Here is an 18,071-nt window from a genome sequence, read left to right on the forward strand (position 1 = left end):
TCAAGGGCAGTCAGGTCTGGAGTGGTCCTACATTTTTTGAATGGGGCATGCTTATTTAAGATTGTGAGGAAAGCACTTTTAAAGAATAACCAGGCATCTTCTACTGACAGAATGAGGTCAATATCCTTCCAGGATCCCGGGCCAGGCCAATTAGAATGGCCTGCTCACTGAAGTGTTTTAGGGAGCGTTTGACAGTGATGAGGTGTGGTCGTTTGACCGCAGACCCATTATGGACGCAAGCAATGAGGCAGTTATCGCTGAGATCCTGGATGAAGACAGCAGAGGTGTATTTGGAGGGCAGGTTGGTTAGGAGGATATCTATGAGGGTGCCTGTGTTTATGGATTTGTGGTTGTACCTGGTGGGTTCATTGATAATTTGTGTGAGATTGAGGGCATCAAGCTTAGATTGTAGGAGGGCCAGGGTGTTAAGCATGTCCTAGTTTAGGTCACATAACAGCACGAGCTCTGTAGATAGATGGGGGGCAATCAATTCACATATGGTGTCCAGGGCACAGCTGGGGGCAGAAAGTGGTCAATTGCAAGCGGCAACGGTGAGAGACTTGTTTCTGGAAAGGTGGATTTTTAAAAGTAGAATCTCAAATTGTTTGGGCACAGACCTGGATAGTAAGACAGATCTCTGCAGGCTATCTCTGCAGTAAATTGCAATTCTGCACCCTTTGGCAGTTCTATCTAATGTTACAGTTAGGGATGGAAGTTTCAGGGTCTTTGGTGGCCTTCCTAAGCCAGGACTCAGCCACGGCTAGGAGGGCGAGGGAGAGCATTGTGGAGGGCAAGGGAGAGCTTTGTACCCATCTGTGTGTGGAGTAAAGGTTGTCTAGAGTTTTTCTCCTCTGGTTGCACATAGGGCGGCAGGGTAGCCTAGTGGTTAGATCGTTGGACTAGTAACCGGAAGGTTGCAAGTTCAAGGTACAAATCTGTTGTTCTTCCCCTGAACAGGCAGTTAACCCACTGTTCCTAGGCTGTCATTGAAAATAAGAATTTGTTCTTAACTGACTTGCCTAGTTAAATAAAGGTAACATGCTGGTAGAAATGAGGTAAAACAGATTTAAGTTTCCCTGCATTAAAGCCGTCGCCCACTAGGAGCACCGCCTCTGGATGAGCATTTGCTTTTGACGTCATACAGCTTGTTGAGTGTGGTCTAAGTGCCAGCATCGGTTTGTGGTGGTAAATAGACAGCTACGAAAAATATACATGAAAACTCTCTTGGTAAATAGTGGGGTCTAATAGTGTGGTCTACAGCTCTACCACAGGCAAGCAAAACCTTAATATTAGATTTTATGCACCAGCTGTTATTTACAAACAGACCGCCACCCATTGTCTTACTGAGCTGTTCTATCTTGCCGATGCATGGAAACCCAGCCAGCTGTATGTTATCCATGTCGTCGTTCAGCCACAACTCGGTAAAACATAAGATATTACAGTTTTTAATGTCCCGTTGGTAGGATAGTCTCATCCAGTTTATTATCCAATGATTGCACGTTGGCTAATAGGACTGATGGTAGAGGCGGATTACCCACTCGCCGTCGGATCCTTACAAGGCACCCCGACCTACATCCCCAATATCTTCATGCGAATGACAGGGATTTGTGCCTTGCCCAGTGTCTGAAGTAAATCCTTTGCGTCCGAAATATAAGACAGGGATGTTGTTGACCTGCAGATGTAGTATCTTAATTTGAAGCCTTTTTAAACGTCAAATACACTACAATTTTGAAATGTCCTTCAAATAGCTGCCTCAAGTATTTTGGGGGTGGGGGTACTGTTATTTATTTTTTCAAAGGGGGAATAGTATTTCCCTGCGCTGCAGACTGCTATATGGGTCCGCTAATACAATACTATTAAAGGCCCAGTGCACGCACACCTTTTGTGAAATTGTATATATATATATATATATATACAGTATATATTGTAAATACATATTTATTTATTTTATTCCGATTTTTCAGCTGCAGCACTCTCAGCACCCCTACTTCTCATGGCTATGGTCGTGCATTGCAGCAAAGTTGTGTTGCAACAGGTGATAAAATGAAGATCCTACATCTGAAATGTTCACATATAGCATCCACATAATGTCCAGTACTGTCCACTTAATGTTTATCCCATAAGGTGTCTGTCCCACACTGAATAGAGCAGCTACATTACATGTCATGGTAAACATCTCTTTGAAGTATGGGAATGATTCACTTTCATAACATGTCCCTGTTAGTGGCACCTCACATTTGCCACTTTCAGAATCCTGGCGTGGAAGATGTAGACTTTTCAAATGGACCTCCTTTAGCCCCTGTGTTTACTATTGTTTGCCTTTGTATGTGTGCTTTATGTGAGCGCCATCATGTCTGAACATTCCATCTGACTGAATGGAAGCTGCAGAAAGAGTGTACACTTTGTGTTTTAGTGTTTGAGCTGAGAGGGCTGAGAGGTTCCAGAGACACTGCCTGTTTGGACAGGCAGTCTCACACTCACTCACTCACTCACTCACTCACTCACTCACTCACTCACTCACACACACACACACTCACACACACACACTCACACACACACACACACACACACACACACACACACACACACACACACACACACACACACACACACACACACACACACACACACACACACAGAGAGAGAGAGACAGACTGCAGAAGCTGCAGAAAGAGTGTACACTTTGTGTTTTAGTGTTTGAGCTGAGAGGGCTGAGAGGTTCCAGAGACACTGCCTGTTTGGACAGGCAGTCTCACACTCACTCACTCACTCACTCACTCACTCACTCACTCACTCACTCACTCACTCACTCACACACACACACACTCACACACACACACTCACACACACACACACACACACACACACACACACACACACACACACACACACACACACACACACACACACACACACACACACAGAGAGAGAGAGACAGACATGCACGCACACACGCACACACTCTCTCTCTCTCTCTTTCTCTCTCTCACACACACACACACACACACACACACACACACACGTGTGAGTGGAGCTGAAAGATACAATATGAATCATGGACATTCTATTCACACCAAAACACCTGGAGCCTCTGTCCCATTTTTGTGTCCTTCTGGGCTTTTGACAGGAAAATGGACAAATATTTGAATGGTATTTCATTGTGATATGTGTATTCTCTCTCTGTCTCTGTTTGAGATGTTTTCAGAAAGTTGATCTGTTGCCCTGCTCAGTGAGAAGTTAGAATTACTTACCCAACGGGAACAGACGTCATTTCAACGTCTAGTTTTAATTTACATTTGGTTGAGTTATCAACTAACATGAATTCAACATGAAATCAACAAAAAATGTCACCATGTCATTGAACTTAAAATACTAAATTCCCTTCTGTTTATAATTTTTTGCAAATCCAATGCGTTTTCCACGTTGATTCAACGTCATCGCATGTCATTTTTTTACTTGAAATTACGTGGATTTAACCAGGTTTTGGCCGGTGGGTAGTTTACAAAAAGTTAAGATAGTTTGTAGGTAAGAGACGATTTTATGTCAACATAATAAAATAATGGTATGTTTTAATGTTATCAGTTCGACCACTTCAACTATTTAAATGAAAACGTCATTGTTAAGACAGTCACAACAACAAAAGCTGAGGAAAGCTAAATGTTCTTTACAAAAGTTCAAAGGGTCAACAATTTTTAACTGAACATCCTGACTTTCAATGGCATAACAAAATATTAGCTGAAAACCTTCTTAAGAGGTTACTTTCACAATGCAGTACATTGTATTTTGAAAGAAACATTTATATAACCACAAGGTTATACCGTAGGCTTTTTGTTCATCCAACACAACAGAGCAGGAGCTGTACAGAAGATGAAGGCCTATTTCTCCCACTCAGAAGAAACTACAGTACATGTGTTGGATGTTAACCCTTTCCCATTGGTTTTTTAACTAATGGCTGTGCTGTAGATAATCACAAATAAAACAGTTCCTGAAGTTCATGTCATTTAATTGTATGACAATTCTTATGGCTGTTTTTCACACAGCAAATGCTGGCTTCTGTGAAAAGTGCATGAGGTTTTAAAGAGTCACATGTGTCGTGTCTTTACTATCATTAAATTGAAGATATAGTTTTTATCAAAGATTCTCTGTAATTAGTATTACGCGATTAGACTGATTAATCATGTAACTGTAATTAACTAGGAAGTCGGGGCACCAAGGAAAATATTCAGATTACAAGGTTATCGTTTCCTAAAATAACTTTTCAGATATTTTATCTGATCAATTAGTCTTCGAATTAATGAATGATTTACTTTACCTCACGTTAGTCTCATTCCAAACATCGTAAATTGTTGGTTATCTGCACGAACCCAGTCTTCACTATGAGTCATCCATACATCAATTGTCCTAAATAATGTATTTATTACTGACTAACTAATTCACAGAAATGCATAAACAAACAAACAAACAGGGTAAATGTGGTTACAAGAAATTATAGGAGAATGTGCCCTAGAGGGCTAAACCGGCATCGCGGCTTGTTAGACAAAAGGGGAAGTGGGGGTCGACTAAGAAGTCACTACAGAGTTGATAATTATAACAATTGAAATGCTAATCCTTTGCACATGAACGCTCACTCATTCGGGAACAATTGTAATCAATATATATATTTATGCTCAGTGTGTCGTCTTGATCGCTGGTGAAAAGTTTGTTTCTGTTGGAGAGTTTCGTCCCCTTTTCACTGTAATCAACTTGAGTGTGTTGAGTCACTGACGTAATCTTCCAGACCGGTTTTGCGCCCCATCGGACTCGTGCGGTGGGGATCTTTGTAGGCTACACTTAGCCTTGTCTCAGGACCTGGCCATTTCCCTTTGGCGAAGTGGGTGGGGTTATACACTGAGTGTACAAAACATTAAGAATACCTTTCTAATATTGTGTTGAACACCCCCTTTACCCTCAGAACAGCCTCAAATTGTCAGCGAATGGACTCTACAAGGTGTCGAAAGCGTTCCACAGGGATGCTGGCCCATGTTGACTCCAATGCTTCCCACAGTTGTCAAGTTGTCTGAATGTGCTTTGGCTGGTGGATCATTCTTGATAAACACGGGAAACTGTTGAGCGTGAAAAACCCAGCAGCGTGCGCCTGGCACCTACTACCATACCCCATTCAAAAGCACTTAAATATTTTGTCTTGCCCATTCACCCTCTGAATGGCACACATACACAATCCATGTCTCAATTGTCTCAAGGCAAAAAATCCTTCTTTAACCCGTCTCCTCCCCTGCATCTACACTGGTTGAAGTGGATTTTACTAGTGACATCAATAAGGGATCCCAGCTTTCACCTGGATTCACCTGGTCAGTCTATGTCATGGAAAGAGTTCATAATGTTTTGTACACCCGCTCTGTCTCAGTCCCAGTATCTATGCTGCTGTGGAGTCTGTCCTGTCTGGTGTCCTGTGTCATCTTAAAAATCCCTCTAATGCTCCTGTCTCTCTCTCTTCCTCTGTATGTCTATTTACCCAGAGGACCTGAGCACTAGAACCATGCCTCAGGACTACCTGGCCTGATGACTCCTAGCTGTCCCTGTCCCCAGTCCACCTGGCCGTGCTGCCAATCTCTCTCTCTCTCTCTCTCTATGGACCTCTTAATGCTTGGCCATGAAAAACCAACTGACATTTACTCCTGAGGTGTTATACTATTGCACCCTATACAACCACTGTGGGTATTATCTGGCTCTGTTGGACATCTATGAACGTTCAAACGTCTTGAACAGCATTGATTTCTCTGTGGGGTTTTAGGCTGGCGATCTGTATAGCACTTTGATAACTGCTGTTGTAAAATGGGCTTTATAAAATACGTGATTGATTGGTTGAAATGCACACACACATGGATTATCTTTCTTTCTCTTTCACTCTCTGATTTTCATTCATCTTGTGTTGACTCCACCACCCCAGACAATAAGTAACAGCTGACTGTGTGATGCTGCTAGAAGTAACAATAGAGATGAATGGAGCAGGGAGAAAATGGAAAATCTCTACTGGCTTCTTTCTCGTCACTGGCCTCTCTCTCTCTTTCTTCACTCTCTTCACTGGCCTCTTTCTCTCTTCATTGGCCTCTTTCTCTATTCACTGGCCTCTCTCTCTCTCTCTCTCTCTCTCTCTCTTCACTAGCCTCTCTCTCTCTCTCTTCACTAGCCTCTCTCTCTCTTCACTGGCCTCTCTCTCTCTCTTCACTGGCCCCTCTCTCTCTCTTCACTGGCCCCTCTCTCTCTTCACTGGCCCCTCTCTCTATTCACTGGCCTCTCTCTCTCTCTCTCTCTCTTCACTAGCCTCTCTCTCTCTCTTCACTAGCCTCTCTCTCTCTTCACTAGCCTCTCTCTCTCTTCACTGGCCTCTCTCTATTCACTTGCATCTCTCTCTCTATTCACTGGCATCTCTCTCTCTCTTCACTAGCCTCTCTCTCTCTCTTCACTAGCCTCTCTCTCTCTCTTCACTAGCCTCTCTCTCTCACTTCACTAGCCTCTCTCTCTCACTTCACTAGCATCTCTCTCTCTCTCCCTTCACTGGCCTCTCTCTCCCTTCCCTGGCCTCTCCCTCTCTCTTCACTGGCCCCTCTCTCTCTCTTCACTGGCCTCTCTCTCTCTCTTCACTGGCCTCTCTCTCTCTCTCTTCACTAGCCTCTCTCTCTCTTCACTAGCCTCTCTCTCTCTCTCTCTTCACCAGCCTCTCTCTCTCTCTTCACTAGCCTCTCTCTCTCTCTCTCTCTTCACCAGCCTCTCTCTCTCTCTTCACTAGCCTCTCTCTCTCTCTTCACTGGCCTCTCTCTCTTCACTGGCCTCTCTCTCTCTTCACTAGCCTATCTCTCCCTCTCTCTACTGGCCCCTCTCTCTCTCTTCACTGGCCTCTCTCTCTCTCTCTCTCTCTCTCTCTCTCTCTCTCTCTCTCTCTCTCTCTCTCTCTCTCTCTCTCTCTCTCTCTCTCTCTCTCTCTCTCTCTCTCTCTCTCTCTCTCTCTCTCTCTCTCTCTCTCTCTCTCTCTCTCTCTCTCTCTCTTGGTTAGAGGGGATAGTTCAGAGTGACATTCATTCGTTTTGTTATAGAATCGGCCGTTTCAGCGGTTGTCGTTCTTCACATTCAATGATACCGAATTCCTAACTGCAGACTAGTAATTAATATCAAAGACTTGTTCTTATTCTGTCGGTATTGATAGTCTAAGAGTTTAACCACGTGGTATGGTTAAAAGATTCAGCAATGGTCTACAACCTTTGTCCCCTCCTAATGGAGAAAAACATGGTCTGATGATCATTTCTCAAAGTTGTTTTTTGGGGGAATTTCAGAAAAGGGCTGTCCCAGGACGCCTGACCCTAACTGGGCTCAGGGGCGGTCCTCTGATTTAGTTAACTCCAATTCCCTAGTTTTCCTTCATTAAACAGTCCAAAATCACATTGTAAAATTGTGTAAACAGTCACTCATTCATCTTATACAACAATTAGATGTAAACCTCATATCTGAGGCTATTATATAAACAGCGTTATGGTAATGTGGCCACACCGTCTCCCATGAGCTTCCCCAGGTTGTAACAAACGGACCAGTTAGTAGCTGGATTCTTCACCGATCTTCAATACTTTCTCCGGAACATGAAATTTGTTCGTACCTCAAGTTCTGTGAGGTGGAAGGAATTCCTTTGTTCTCTATGAAAATGTACTCTCTCTATACTGTGTGTCCATGAGGAGATCCTCAGGAATTTACGACGTCTCTCTGGCCACAGCAGCCTAGTTGAAGGAGGAAAGGAGGCAACGTTATGACACACCCAACGTCATGACACACCCAAAGAGGCAACGTCATGAAGAATCCAGTGAAGAATCCAGCTACGAACTGGTCCGTTTGTTACAACTTGGGGAAGCTTCTTCACACATGTATGGACTAAATAAACCTTTACAAAAATAATTGTGCAATATCATGTAGTTTTGCGATTGACATTGAACAGATAAAACAAAATGACTTAATAAGGTTTTTTGTATTTTTTTCTATGTATACAGTACCAGTCAAAAGTTTGGACACGCCTACTCATTCAAGGGTTTTTCTTTATTTTCACTATTTCTACATTGTAGAATAATAATGAAGACATCAAAACTATGAAATAATACATATGGAATGATGTAGTAACCAAGAAAGTGTTAAACAAATGTAAATATATTTTATATTTGAGATTCTTCAAAGTAGCCACCCTTTGCCTTGATTGCAGCTTTGCACACTCTTGGCATTCTCTCAACCAGCTTCACGAGGTAGTCACCTGGAATGCATTTCAATTAACAGGTGTGCCTTGTTAAAAGTTAATTTGTGGGTTTTTCTGAGCCAACCATTTGTGTTGTGACAAGGTATGGGTGGTATACAGAAGAGAGCCCTATTTGGTAAAAGACCAAGTCCATATTATGGCAAGACCAGCTCAAATAAGCAAAGAGAAATTACATCATTACTTTAAGACATGAAGGTCAGTCAATGCAGGAAAATAACTTTGAAAGTTTATTCAAGTGCAGTCGCAAAACTATCAAGCACTATGATGAAACTGACTCTCATGTGGACCGCCACAGGAAAGACCCACAGTTACCAGCCTCAGAAATTGCAGCCCAAATAAATGCTTCACGGAGTTCAAGTAACAGACACATCTCAACATCAACTGTTCAGAGGAGATTGTGTGAATCAGGCCTTCATGGTCAAATTGCTGCAAAACCTCTACTAAAGGACACCAATAAGAAGAAGAGACTTGCTTGGGCCAAGAAGCACGAGCAATGGACATTAGACCGGTGGAAATCTGTCGTTTGGTCTGATGAGTCCAAATTTTAGATTTTCAGTTCCAACAGCCGTGGATTTGTGAGACGATGAGTAGGTGAACGGATGATCTTCGCATGTGTGGTTCCCATCGTGAAGCACGAAGGAGGAGGTGTGATGGTTTGGGGGGTGTTTTGCTGGTGATACTATCTGTGATTTATTTAGAATTCAAGAAACACTTAACCAGCATTGCTACAACAGCATTCTGAAGTGATACGCCATCCCATCCGGTTTGCGCTTAGTGGGACTGTCATTTGTTTTTCAACAGGATAATGACCCAAACACACCTCCAGGCTGTGAAAGGGTTATTTGATCAATAATGAGAGTGATGGAGTGCTGCATCAGATGACCTGGCCTCCACAATCACCCAAACTCAGCCCAATTGAGATGGTTTGGGATGAGTTGGACCGCAGAGCGAAGGAAAAGCCACCAACAAGTGCTCAGCATATGTGGGAACTCCTTCAAGACTGTTGGAAAAGCATTCCAGGTGAAGCTGCTTGAGAGAATGCCAAGAGTGTGCAAATCTATTGTCAAGGCAAAGGGTGGCTACTTTGAAGAATCTCAAATAAAATACATTTGAATTTGTTTAACACTTTCTTGGTTATAAAATTATTCCATATGTGTTATTTCGTGGATTCAATAGATCCACAGATGGTGCAATCGTTATCATCCAGAAGGCGAGGTCAGTACAGGTGTATTGAAGATGAGACTGAAAAACAGCTTCTATATAAAGGCCATCAGACTGTTAAATTGCCATCACTAACCAGCTTCCACCCGGTTACGCAACCCTGCACCTTAGATGCTGCTGCCCTATGTACATAGACTTGGAATCACTAGCCACTTTAATAATGGAACACTAGTCACTTTAGTAATGTACAAATAATGTTTGCATACTGCTTCAATCATCACATACAGTGCCAGAGCCAGAAATCTTGCTTGTTTGTAGGTGACCAAATACTTATTTTTCACCATAATTTGCAAATAAATTCATAAAAAATCCTACAATGTGATTTTCTGGATTTTTCTTTCTCATTTTGTCTGTCATAGTTGAAGTGTACCTATGATGAAAATTACAGGCCTCTCTCATATTTTTAAGTGGGAGAACTTGCACAATTGGTGGCTGACTAAATACTTTTTTGCCCCACTGTATATATTTATACTGTATTCTATTCTACTGTATTTTAGTCAAAGACACTATCTAATATATATATATTTCTTAATTCCTTTCTTTTACTTTTAGATTTGTGTGCATTGTTGTGAATTGTTAGATACTACTGCACTGTTGGAGCTAGGAACACACGCATTTCGCTACACCCGCAATAACGTCTTCTAAATATGTGTATGTGACCAGTAACATTTGATTTCTCTAAATAGTAATAAAAATAAAGAAAAACCCTTGAATGAGAAGGTGTGTCCAAACTTTTGACTGGTACCGTATATTTTTGTTCTCTTTCCCTTCCAGCAACATGTTTCCAGCTAACTTAGTTCAAGCCACATTTCAACAGGTGAGCCCCTTTAAATCATACGCTTTCCTGTAGGACTTCACGCTCTGTGTGTTCAAATTGGATTCAGTTCTCAGTGTTTTGATTATTTAACATCTATTGAGTTCAAGTTTCTTTCTCTGTCGTCTAATTAAGGAAGTAAACCATGAATAATCTTTAATCGTCCCTGTTCTCTGCTCTACTTCATATGAACAGTACCGGACAAGAAGTGTTCCCATTATGAAAACGCCAAAGGCCACAGTGAGTCAGAGCCTATCAGAGTCCACCACAAGGCGAGCACTCATATACGGTATCCAGGACGACAACGGAACAGAGCTCCAGAACTTCTCCTTGGACCTGACTCCTCCCCCAGACGTATACTTCAAAACATTACCGGGAACCAGTGACGGAATGAACGTCCTTGGAATCGTCATCTTCTCAGCCACTATGGGTAATAAACAAACACACACATTATTTTATATTTCATTCATTTAGCAGACACTCTTATGCAGAGCAACTTAGGGAGTGCATAGATTTTCATGCACTCCCTTTTCTTTTGCTTACATTACGTTGTTGTTTTTGTATTTGACCAAGTTCAGATGTCAAGCAAGGCCTAAATCACTGTCGGCAGAAATTAGCACTTTTCTCAGTTGATGTCTAGTGATATGTACTATGTGAGCAGCGTCCTGTCCTGCATCACTGCCATGCTGTTTATTTTGACAGGTATAATGCTGGGCAGGATGGGGCCTAACGGCAGCGCCTTGGTCAACTTCTGCCAGAGCCTGAACGAGGCTGTCCTGAAGATTGTTGCTATCGTCATCTGGTAAAGATTTGACTACACTATACAGCAACTAGGACATGGAGTTTTTCCAGACCATATGAAGTGATCCTTATCAGGAAAAACTCCAAGTCCTAACCGTAACACATACATGTGGAGACATCACAGACATTTCTACCTGCATTCATCACAGACAGACCATCACCCTAGGGTGGCAACCTATTTCTCTACGTAGTGCGCTACTGCCAAAATGAGTGCAGTAAATATGGAATAGTGTCCACGGAATAGTGTCCAGGATCCTTGTTACAAATTCTGTATGGCTGGGTGTATGACCTCTGACCCTGCTCCTCCTTTCCTGACTAGGTACTTCCCATTCGGCATCGTGTTCCTGGTGGCCGGTAAGATCCTGGAGATGAGTGATCCGTCGGCCATGGGTAAAAAGCTGGGTTTCTATGCTGTCACGGTGGTCTTTGGTCTGATCCTCCATGGGCTCTTCATCCTCCCGGCCATGTACTTCTTCATCACCAAGAAGAGCCCCATCGTCTACATCAGGGGCATCCTGCAGGCCCTGCTCATCGCCCTGGCAACATCCTCTAGGTAAACAACAACTCTGACCCGAACATTAACACTAGCCTTGACCCTTAACCCATCATGCGCATCAGTGGAATCCTGCAGGCCCTGCTCACCGCCCTGGGAACCTCATCCAGTTAAATAACAACAACAAACCTAACTCTGATCCTAGACCTAACCTTAGCCCTTACCCTAACCCCTTGTCTACATCTGGGGAATCCTGCAGGCGCTTCTCATCACCCTGGCAACATCCTCCAGGTAAGGCACATTGCTGGGGAAACAGCCTCCTCATGAACATGTAACAGATGGGCATCTATAACCTCACTCCTCAGCCTGAAATGTCTCCAGCTTTTTGGTGGTGTGACTAGCTAAGACTGTTTCAGGATGGTCATTGTGTGTGTTTGGGAGGCAGAGGTCCTGGGTTCTAGTCTTGGTGTGATTAGGAGAAAGTGGTACTGCTAAGCAACACATTGACATCAGACTCAGGGCATGTGCGGTGTAAAAAAGCCAATTTAACTAATTGCTTAATCAGTGTTATTTTGTGAGTTGAGTGGACTTCAAAAATACAATAATTTTAGCTTAATACATGTTAGTTTGTTTACTCAACAAACTCTGCTCGAAGTGAGTTGAATTTGAAGAAGCATGTTAAGTAAAATGACAAATCCCCGTTTGCTCAAAACCACTGAAAACCATGGCCATCATTACCATATTTACAGGCATGCTCTATACCAGGTTGATTTTCAGAATTGTTTGTTTTAATACCTGTGTTTTTGCATGTACATTGATTGGTTGATTAATCTTACGCTACACAAACATAAATAATAAGCATTTTTCTAAATGAATACAAACTGTTAGTTATTGGACTTATTGCACCCATTACTGATATGGCTGTTCCAGTTTATTTGATTTAGGTAGTCTCAATAAGTGATCTTCCCTACCCCGGCAATCATTCTCAATGCAGTTTGCGTGTGATTAAAAAGTTGGATATCCTGACTCAATAGGAATCACACATGACTTTGTGACTTGCAGGCTTGATGTGGCATGTAAACCAGGAGCTTCAGACCCCTTTGTTAGGGTGAAAGTAGGCCCTCAAAGAAAGGCCTTATTACTGTATGTAATATATTGTCATAAATCTTTTTTTTAAGATAACATATTCCGTTTGAGGCTTACTTGGTGAAGGCTAGAGGACTGAAGGCCATTGGACACAACAACCATGTATGTTTCACTAACAAATGCAGTCATGGCTGGTAAATAACTACAATTTACATGAAAGGCACACTGGTAAACATGCAAATAAAGGTAGAATAAATTCTAAATTTGGATTGGTCACTGAGTGTACAAAACATTAAGGACACCTGCTCTTTCCATGACATAGACTGACCAGGTGAAAGCTATGATCCCTCATTGATGTCACTTGTTAAATCCACTTCAATTAGTGTAGAAGAAGGGGAGGACCCAAGTTCAAGAAGGATTATTCAGCCTTGAGACAATTGAGACGTGGTTTGTGTATGTGTGCCATTTAGAGGGTGAATGGGCAAGATAAAATATTTAAGTGCCTTTTTATGTTTTTATATAACTAGGTAAGTCAGTTAAGAACAAGTTCTTATTTACAATGACGGTCTACCCCTAGTCCCTATGGGACTCCCAATCACGGCTGGATGGGATAGAGCCTGGATTAGTGACGCCTCTTGCACTGAGATGCAGTACCTTAGACCGCTGCGACACTCAAGAGCCCTCTTTGAACAGGGTATGGTAGTAGGTGTCAGGTGCACTGGTTTGTGTTGAGAACTGCAAAGCAGCTGGGGTTTTCACGCTCAATAGTTTCCTGTGTGTATCAAGAATGGTCCCCCACCCAAAGGACATCCAGCCAACTTAACAAAACTGTGGGAAGCATTGGAGTCAACATGGGCCAGCATCCCTGTGGAATGCTTTCAACACCTTGTAGAGTCCATGCCCCGACTAATTGAGGCTATTCTTAGGGCAAAAGAGGGGGGTGCAACTCAATATTAGGAAGGTGGCCTTAATGTTTTGTACACTCAGTGTATGTTCACTCAACCTAACATTCAACTTGAGAATGTATGTTTGTTCAGCTATATAGTCCCAAATGTTGAGCAAACTCACAATCCTATTCCAGCTGGTTGCCTTACAATTGTAAATAGAATCACCCTTTTTTTCTTCCAGTGTATATACTAGAGCTTCCTTTTATGTCACAAAAGGGGTGGGTTCCTATAGTGTGTTTGATGTAAGAAAGGCGCCAAACCGGAACAACAGTCAAGTACAGTACCCATTGCCGTGTTAACATTTCACAGGCACATGATGATAACCTAGCAACAGCCTTCAAATATGCCCTTCTTTAAAAATAAAGAGCCTGCTAATCAAAGCATGGTAAAACATGACAATGAGGTAAAACGCCTTGGAGCATTCATGAATAGGCTAGAGGCTATATTGTGTTTAACTCCAAGGTTAACATCCTATTCATGTAATTAATTACACACATACCACACACACACACCATCCCAGATATTTCAGATACCACACATGTATGTTTCCAGAGTTGAAACACTTGTCAGACTGGGAGGGAGGGGGAAGGAGAGAGCAGGGAGAAGACAGGAGTGAGGAGTGAGGTGAGAGGAGGAAGGAGAGAGGAGAGGGAGGTGCGATGAGGGAGGTGAGAGGAGGAAGGAGAGAACAGGGAGAAGACAAGAGTGAGGAGGGAGATGAGAGGAGGGAGGAGGGAGGTGAGAGGAGGGATGAGGGGGTGAGGAGGAAGATGAGGAGAGAAGAGGGAGGGGAGAGGAGGGAGGAGAGAATATGGAGGGGGGAGGAGAGAAGAGGGAGGTAAAAGGAGAGAAAGGGGAGGAGGGAGGAGAGAAGAGGGAGGCGGGAGGTGAGATGAGGGAGGAGAGAAGAGGGAGGTGGGAGGAGGGGGAGGGGGAGGGGAGAGGGAGAGGGAGAGGGAGGTGGGAGGTGAAAGGAGGAAGGAGGGGAGGAGGAGAGGAGGGGAGAGGGAGAGGGAGGTGAGAGAACGGAAGTGAGAGGAAGGGGGTGGGAGGATGGATGGAAGAGGAAGGAGGGGAGAAGAGGGGGGTGAGAGGAGTTATTTGGTATTTTATTAGGATGAAACATGAAACATGACATAATACAGAACATTAATAGACAAGAACAGCTCAAGGACATTTAAAAACAGCACACATAGCCTACATATCAATACATACACACAAACTATCTAGGTCAAATAGGGGAGAGGCGTTGTGCTGTGAGGTGTTGCTTTATCTGCTTTTTGTAACCAGGTTTGCTGTTCATTTGAGCAATATGAGATGTAAGGGAGTTTCATGTAATAATGGCTCTATATAGTCCGGCATGCTTTCTTGAATTTGTTCTGGACCTGGGGACTGTGAAAAGACCCCATGGTGGCATGTCTGGTATGGTAGGTGTGTGTGTCAGATCTGTGTGTAAGTTGACTATGCAACCAATTTGGACTTTTCAACACATTAATGTTTATTATAAAAAGAAGAAGGTATGCAGTCACTAAACTAGAGCCTGCAGGACTTGCTTTTTGGAGTGTGGTGTCAAAAAAAAGAGTATCTCTTTAGTAAGGACAGGTAGAAGGGAGGTGAGAGGTGAGTGTTGGAGGAAACGGGAGCTATGTGTGTGTGTGTGTGTGTGTGTGTGTGTGTGTGTGTGTGTGTGTGTGTGTGTGTTTTGTGATTTCATGTGTAACCTTCATGTCTGTCCACTGACAGGTTGAGCAGACAGACATCCAAAGAAGAAACAAACATTACATCTCAACTTGCTCTGTGCTCTGAGACTGGACATTTATGGAGAAGTAATTCTGCATGTTTCCTAAGTTTCATAGGGGGGTTATTTTGGAGTTAATCATGAAACTTAACAGATGCTGTAAATGCACCATCTGTTCTCCACAAAGCAGAATAAAGGTTCATAGTAATTGTTTGCTCTTCTAAGCTCTTTTAACATAATGAAGTACACATCTCTTTATATATTGAAATAAAAATAACTGGTGGTTATGTCGTATGGCAATAAAATGCACAAATAACCTGCCTCATGACTTTGCCACACTGCCCTCATCTTTAGCTCAATGATGTCTTGCTATATCTCTCCACAGCTCTGCCACACTGCCCTCATCTTTAGCTCTATGATGTCTTCCTATATCTCTCCACAGCTCTGCCACACTGCCCTCATCTTTAGCTCTATGATGTCTTCCTATATCTCTCCACAGCTCTGCTACACTGTCATCATCTATAGCTCTATGATGTCTTCCTATATCTCTCTACAGCTCTGCCACCTTCAACTTGGTGTTGTCTTCCTCCATCTCTCCCCAGCTCTAATGTTGTCCTCCTCTGTCTCTCTATTTCTCCCCAGCTCTGCAACGCTGCCTATCACCTTCAAGTGCCTCCTGGAGAACAACCACATCGACCGACGCATTATCCGCTTCGTGCTCCCCGTGGGTGCCACCATCAACATGGACGGGACGGCGCTCTACGAGGCCGTGGCTGCCATCTTCATTGCCCAGGTCAATAACTACGAGTTGGACTTTGGACAGATCATTACCATCAGGTAACAGGGAGAATTGGACAGCTTTTATAGTATAGGCTATCTTTTACAGAACCCTTTTAGCCTTTCTAGGGCAACAACATTCCGCTGAAAAGGCAGTGCGCGAAATTCAAAAATATTTTTGCGAAATATGTAACTTTCACACATTAACAAGTCCAATACAGCAAATGAAAGATAAACATATTTTTAATCTACCCATCGTGTCCGATTTTAAAAATGCTTTACAGCTAAAGCACAACATATGATTATGTTAGGTCAGAGTCAAGTCACAAAAACACACAAGGCCATTTTCCAGCCAAAGATAGGAGTCACAAAAAGCAGAAATATAGATAAAATTAATCACTAACCTTTGATGATCAGCGTCAGATGACACTCATAGGACATCATGTTACACAATACATGTCGGTTTTGTTTGATAATGTGCATATTTATATCCAAAAATCTCAGTTTACATTGGCGCGTTACGTGCAGTAATGTTTTGATTCCAAAACATCCGGTGATTTTGCAGAAATACTCACAATAAACATTGATAAAAGATGCAAGTGTTATTCACAGAATTAAAGATAGACTTATCCTCTATTCAACCGCTGTGTCAGATTTCAAAAAAACGTTTTTTTAAAAAGCATAATCTAAGAACGGTGCTCAGAACCCAAAACAGCCAGAGGAATATCCGCCATTTTGGCGTCAACAGAAGCTAGAAAAAACACTAAAACACTATAAATATTCACTTACCTTTGATGATCTTCATCAGAAGGCACTCCCAGGAATGCCAGTTTGACAATAAATTACTGATTTGTTCCATAAAGTTCCATAAAACCCATAATTTAGCCACTTGTTGTTAGCGTGTTCCGCCCAGTAATCCATCTTCATGAGGAGCAAGCACTTCGTCCAGACAAAAACTTGAAAAGTTCCGTTACAGGTCGTAGAAACATTTCAAACGATGTATGGAATCAATCTTTAGGATGTTTTTAAAATAAATCATCAATAAGCTTCCAACCGGAGAATTGCTATGTCTGTAGAAAAGCCATGGAACGAGAGCTAACTCAGTCGGGAGCGTGTGTCATGAGACCTTGGAACTCTGCCAGACCACTGACTCAAACAGCTCTCATGAGCCCCTCCTTTATAGTAGAATCCTCATTCAAGTTTCTAAAGACGGTTGACATCTAGTGGAAGCCGTAGGAAGTGCAACTGTATCCATATCCCACTGTGTATTCGGTAGGCTAAGCTTTGAAAAACTATAAACCTCAGATTTCCCACTTCCTGGTTGGATTTTTCTCAGGTTTTCGCCTGCCATATGAGTTCTGTTATACTCACAGACGTGGCGTGATCATAACAAGATACAGGAACTCAAGTCCTTTTGTTCACCTAACTTAGAATTCCTCACAATCAAATGCCGACCGCATTATCTACCAAGAGAATTCTCTTCGATCATAATCACAGTCGTGTAAGCAGACACATTGACGACCATGAAAGAACTTCATTCAACTATATGTAAACTGGAAACCACATATCCTGAGGCTGCATTTATTGAGATGGGGATTTTAACAAGGCTAATTTGAAAACAAGGCTCCCTAAATTCTATCAGCATATCGATTGCGCAACCCGGGCTGGCAAAACCCTGGATCATTGTTATTCTACATTCAAAAATGCATATAAGGCCCTCCCCTGCCCTCCTTTGGGAAAAGCTGACCACGACTCCATGTTGTTGCTCCCAGCCAATAGACAGAAACTAAAACAGGAAACACCCGTGCTCAGGTCTGTTCAACTCTGGTCTGACCAATCGGATTCCACGCTCCAAGATTGCTTTGATCATGTGGACTCGGTTATGTTACGCATAGCGTCGAACAACA

General features: G+C 42.7%; 1 protein-coding gene across 1 annotated transcript in view; it reads left to right on the plus strand.

The window, feature by feature from the left end:
* The window catches only part of slc1a7b (solute carrier family 1 member 7b), a 123,663-nt gene that overhangs the window by 96,418 nt on the left and 9,174 nt on the right, over window positions 1-18,071 (plus strand). Inside the window, exons 4-8 of the mRNA XM_021604547.2 lie at window positions 10,283-10,325; window positions 10,518-10,752; window positions 11,025-11,124; window positions 11,443-11,676; window positions 16,030-16,224. Coding sequence (XP_021460222.2) covers window positions 10,283-10,325; window positions 10,518-10,752; window positions 11,025-11,124; window positions 11,443-11,676; window positions 16,030-16,224 — 807 coding nt within the window. The remainder of the gene's footprint in view (window positions 1-10,282; window positions 10,326-10,517; window positions 10,753-11,024; window positions 11,125-11,442; window positions 11,677-16,029; window positions 16,225-18,071) is intronic.

This window comes from Oncorhynchus mykiss, chromosome 5 (assembly GCF_013265735.2).
Source record: "Oncorhynchus mykiss isolate Arlee chromosome 5, USDA_OmykA_1.1, whole genome shotgun sequence".
NCBI classification, from domain to species: domain Eukaryota; kingdom Metazoa; phylum Chordata; class Actinopteri; order Salmoniformes; family Salmonidae; genus Oncorhynchus; species Oncorhynchus mykiss.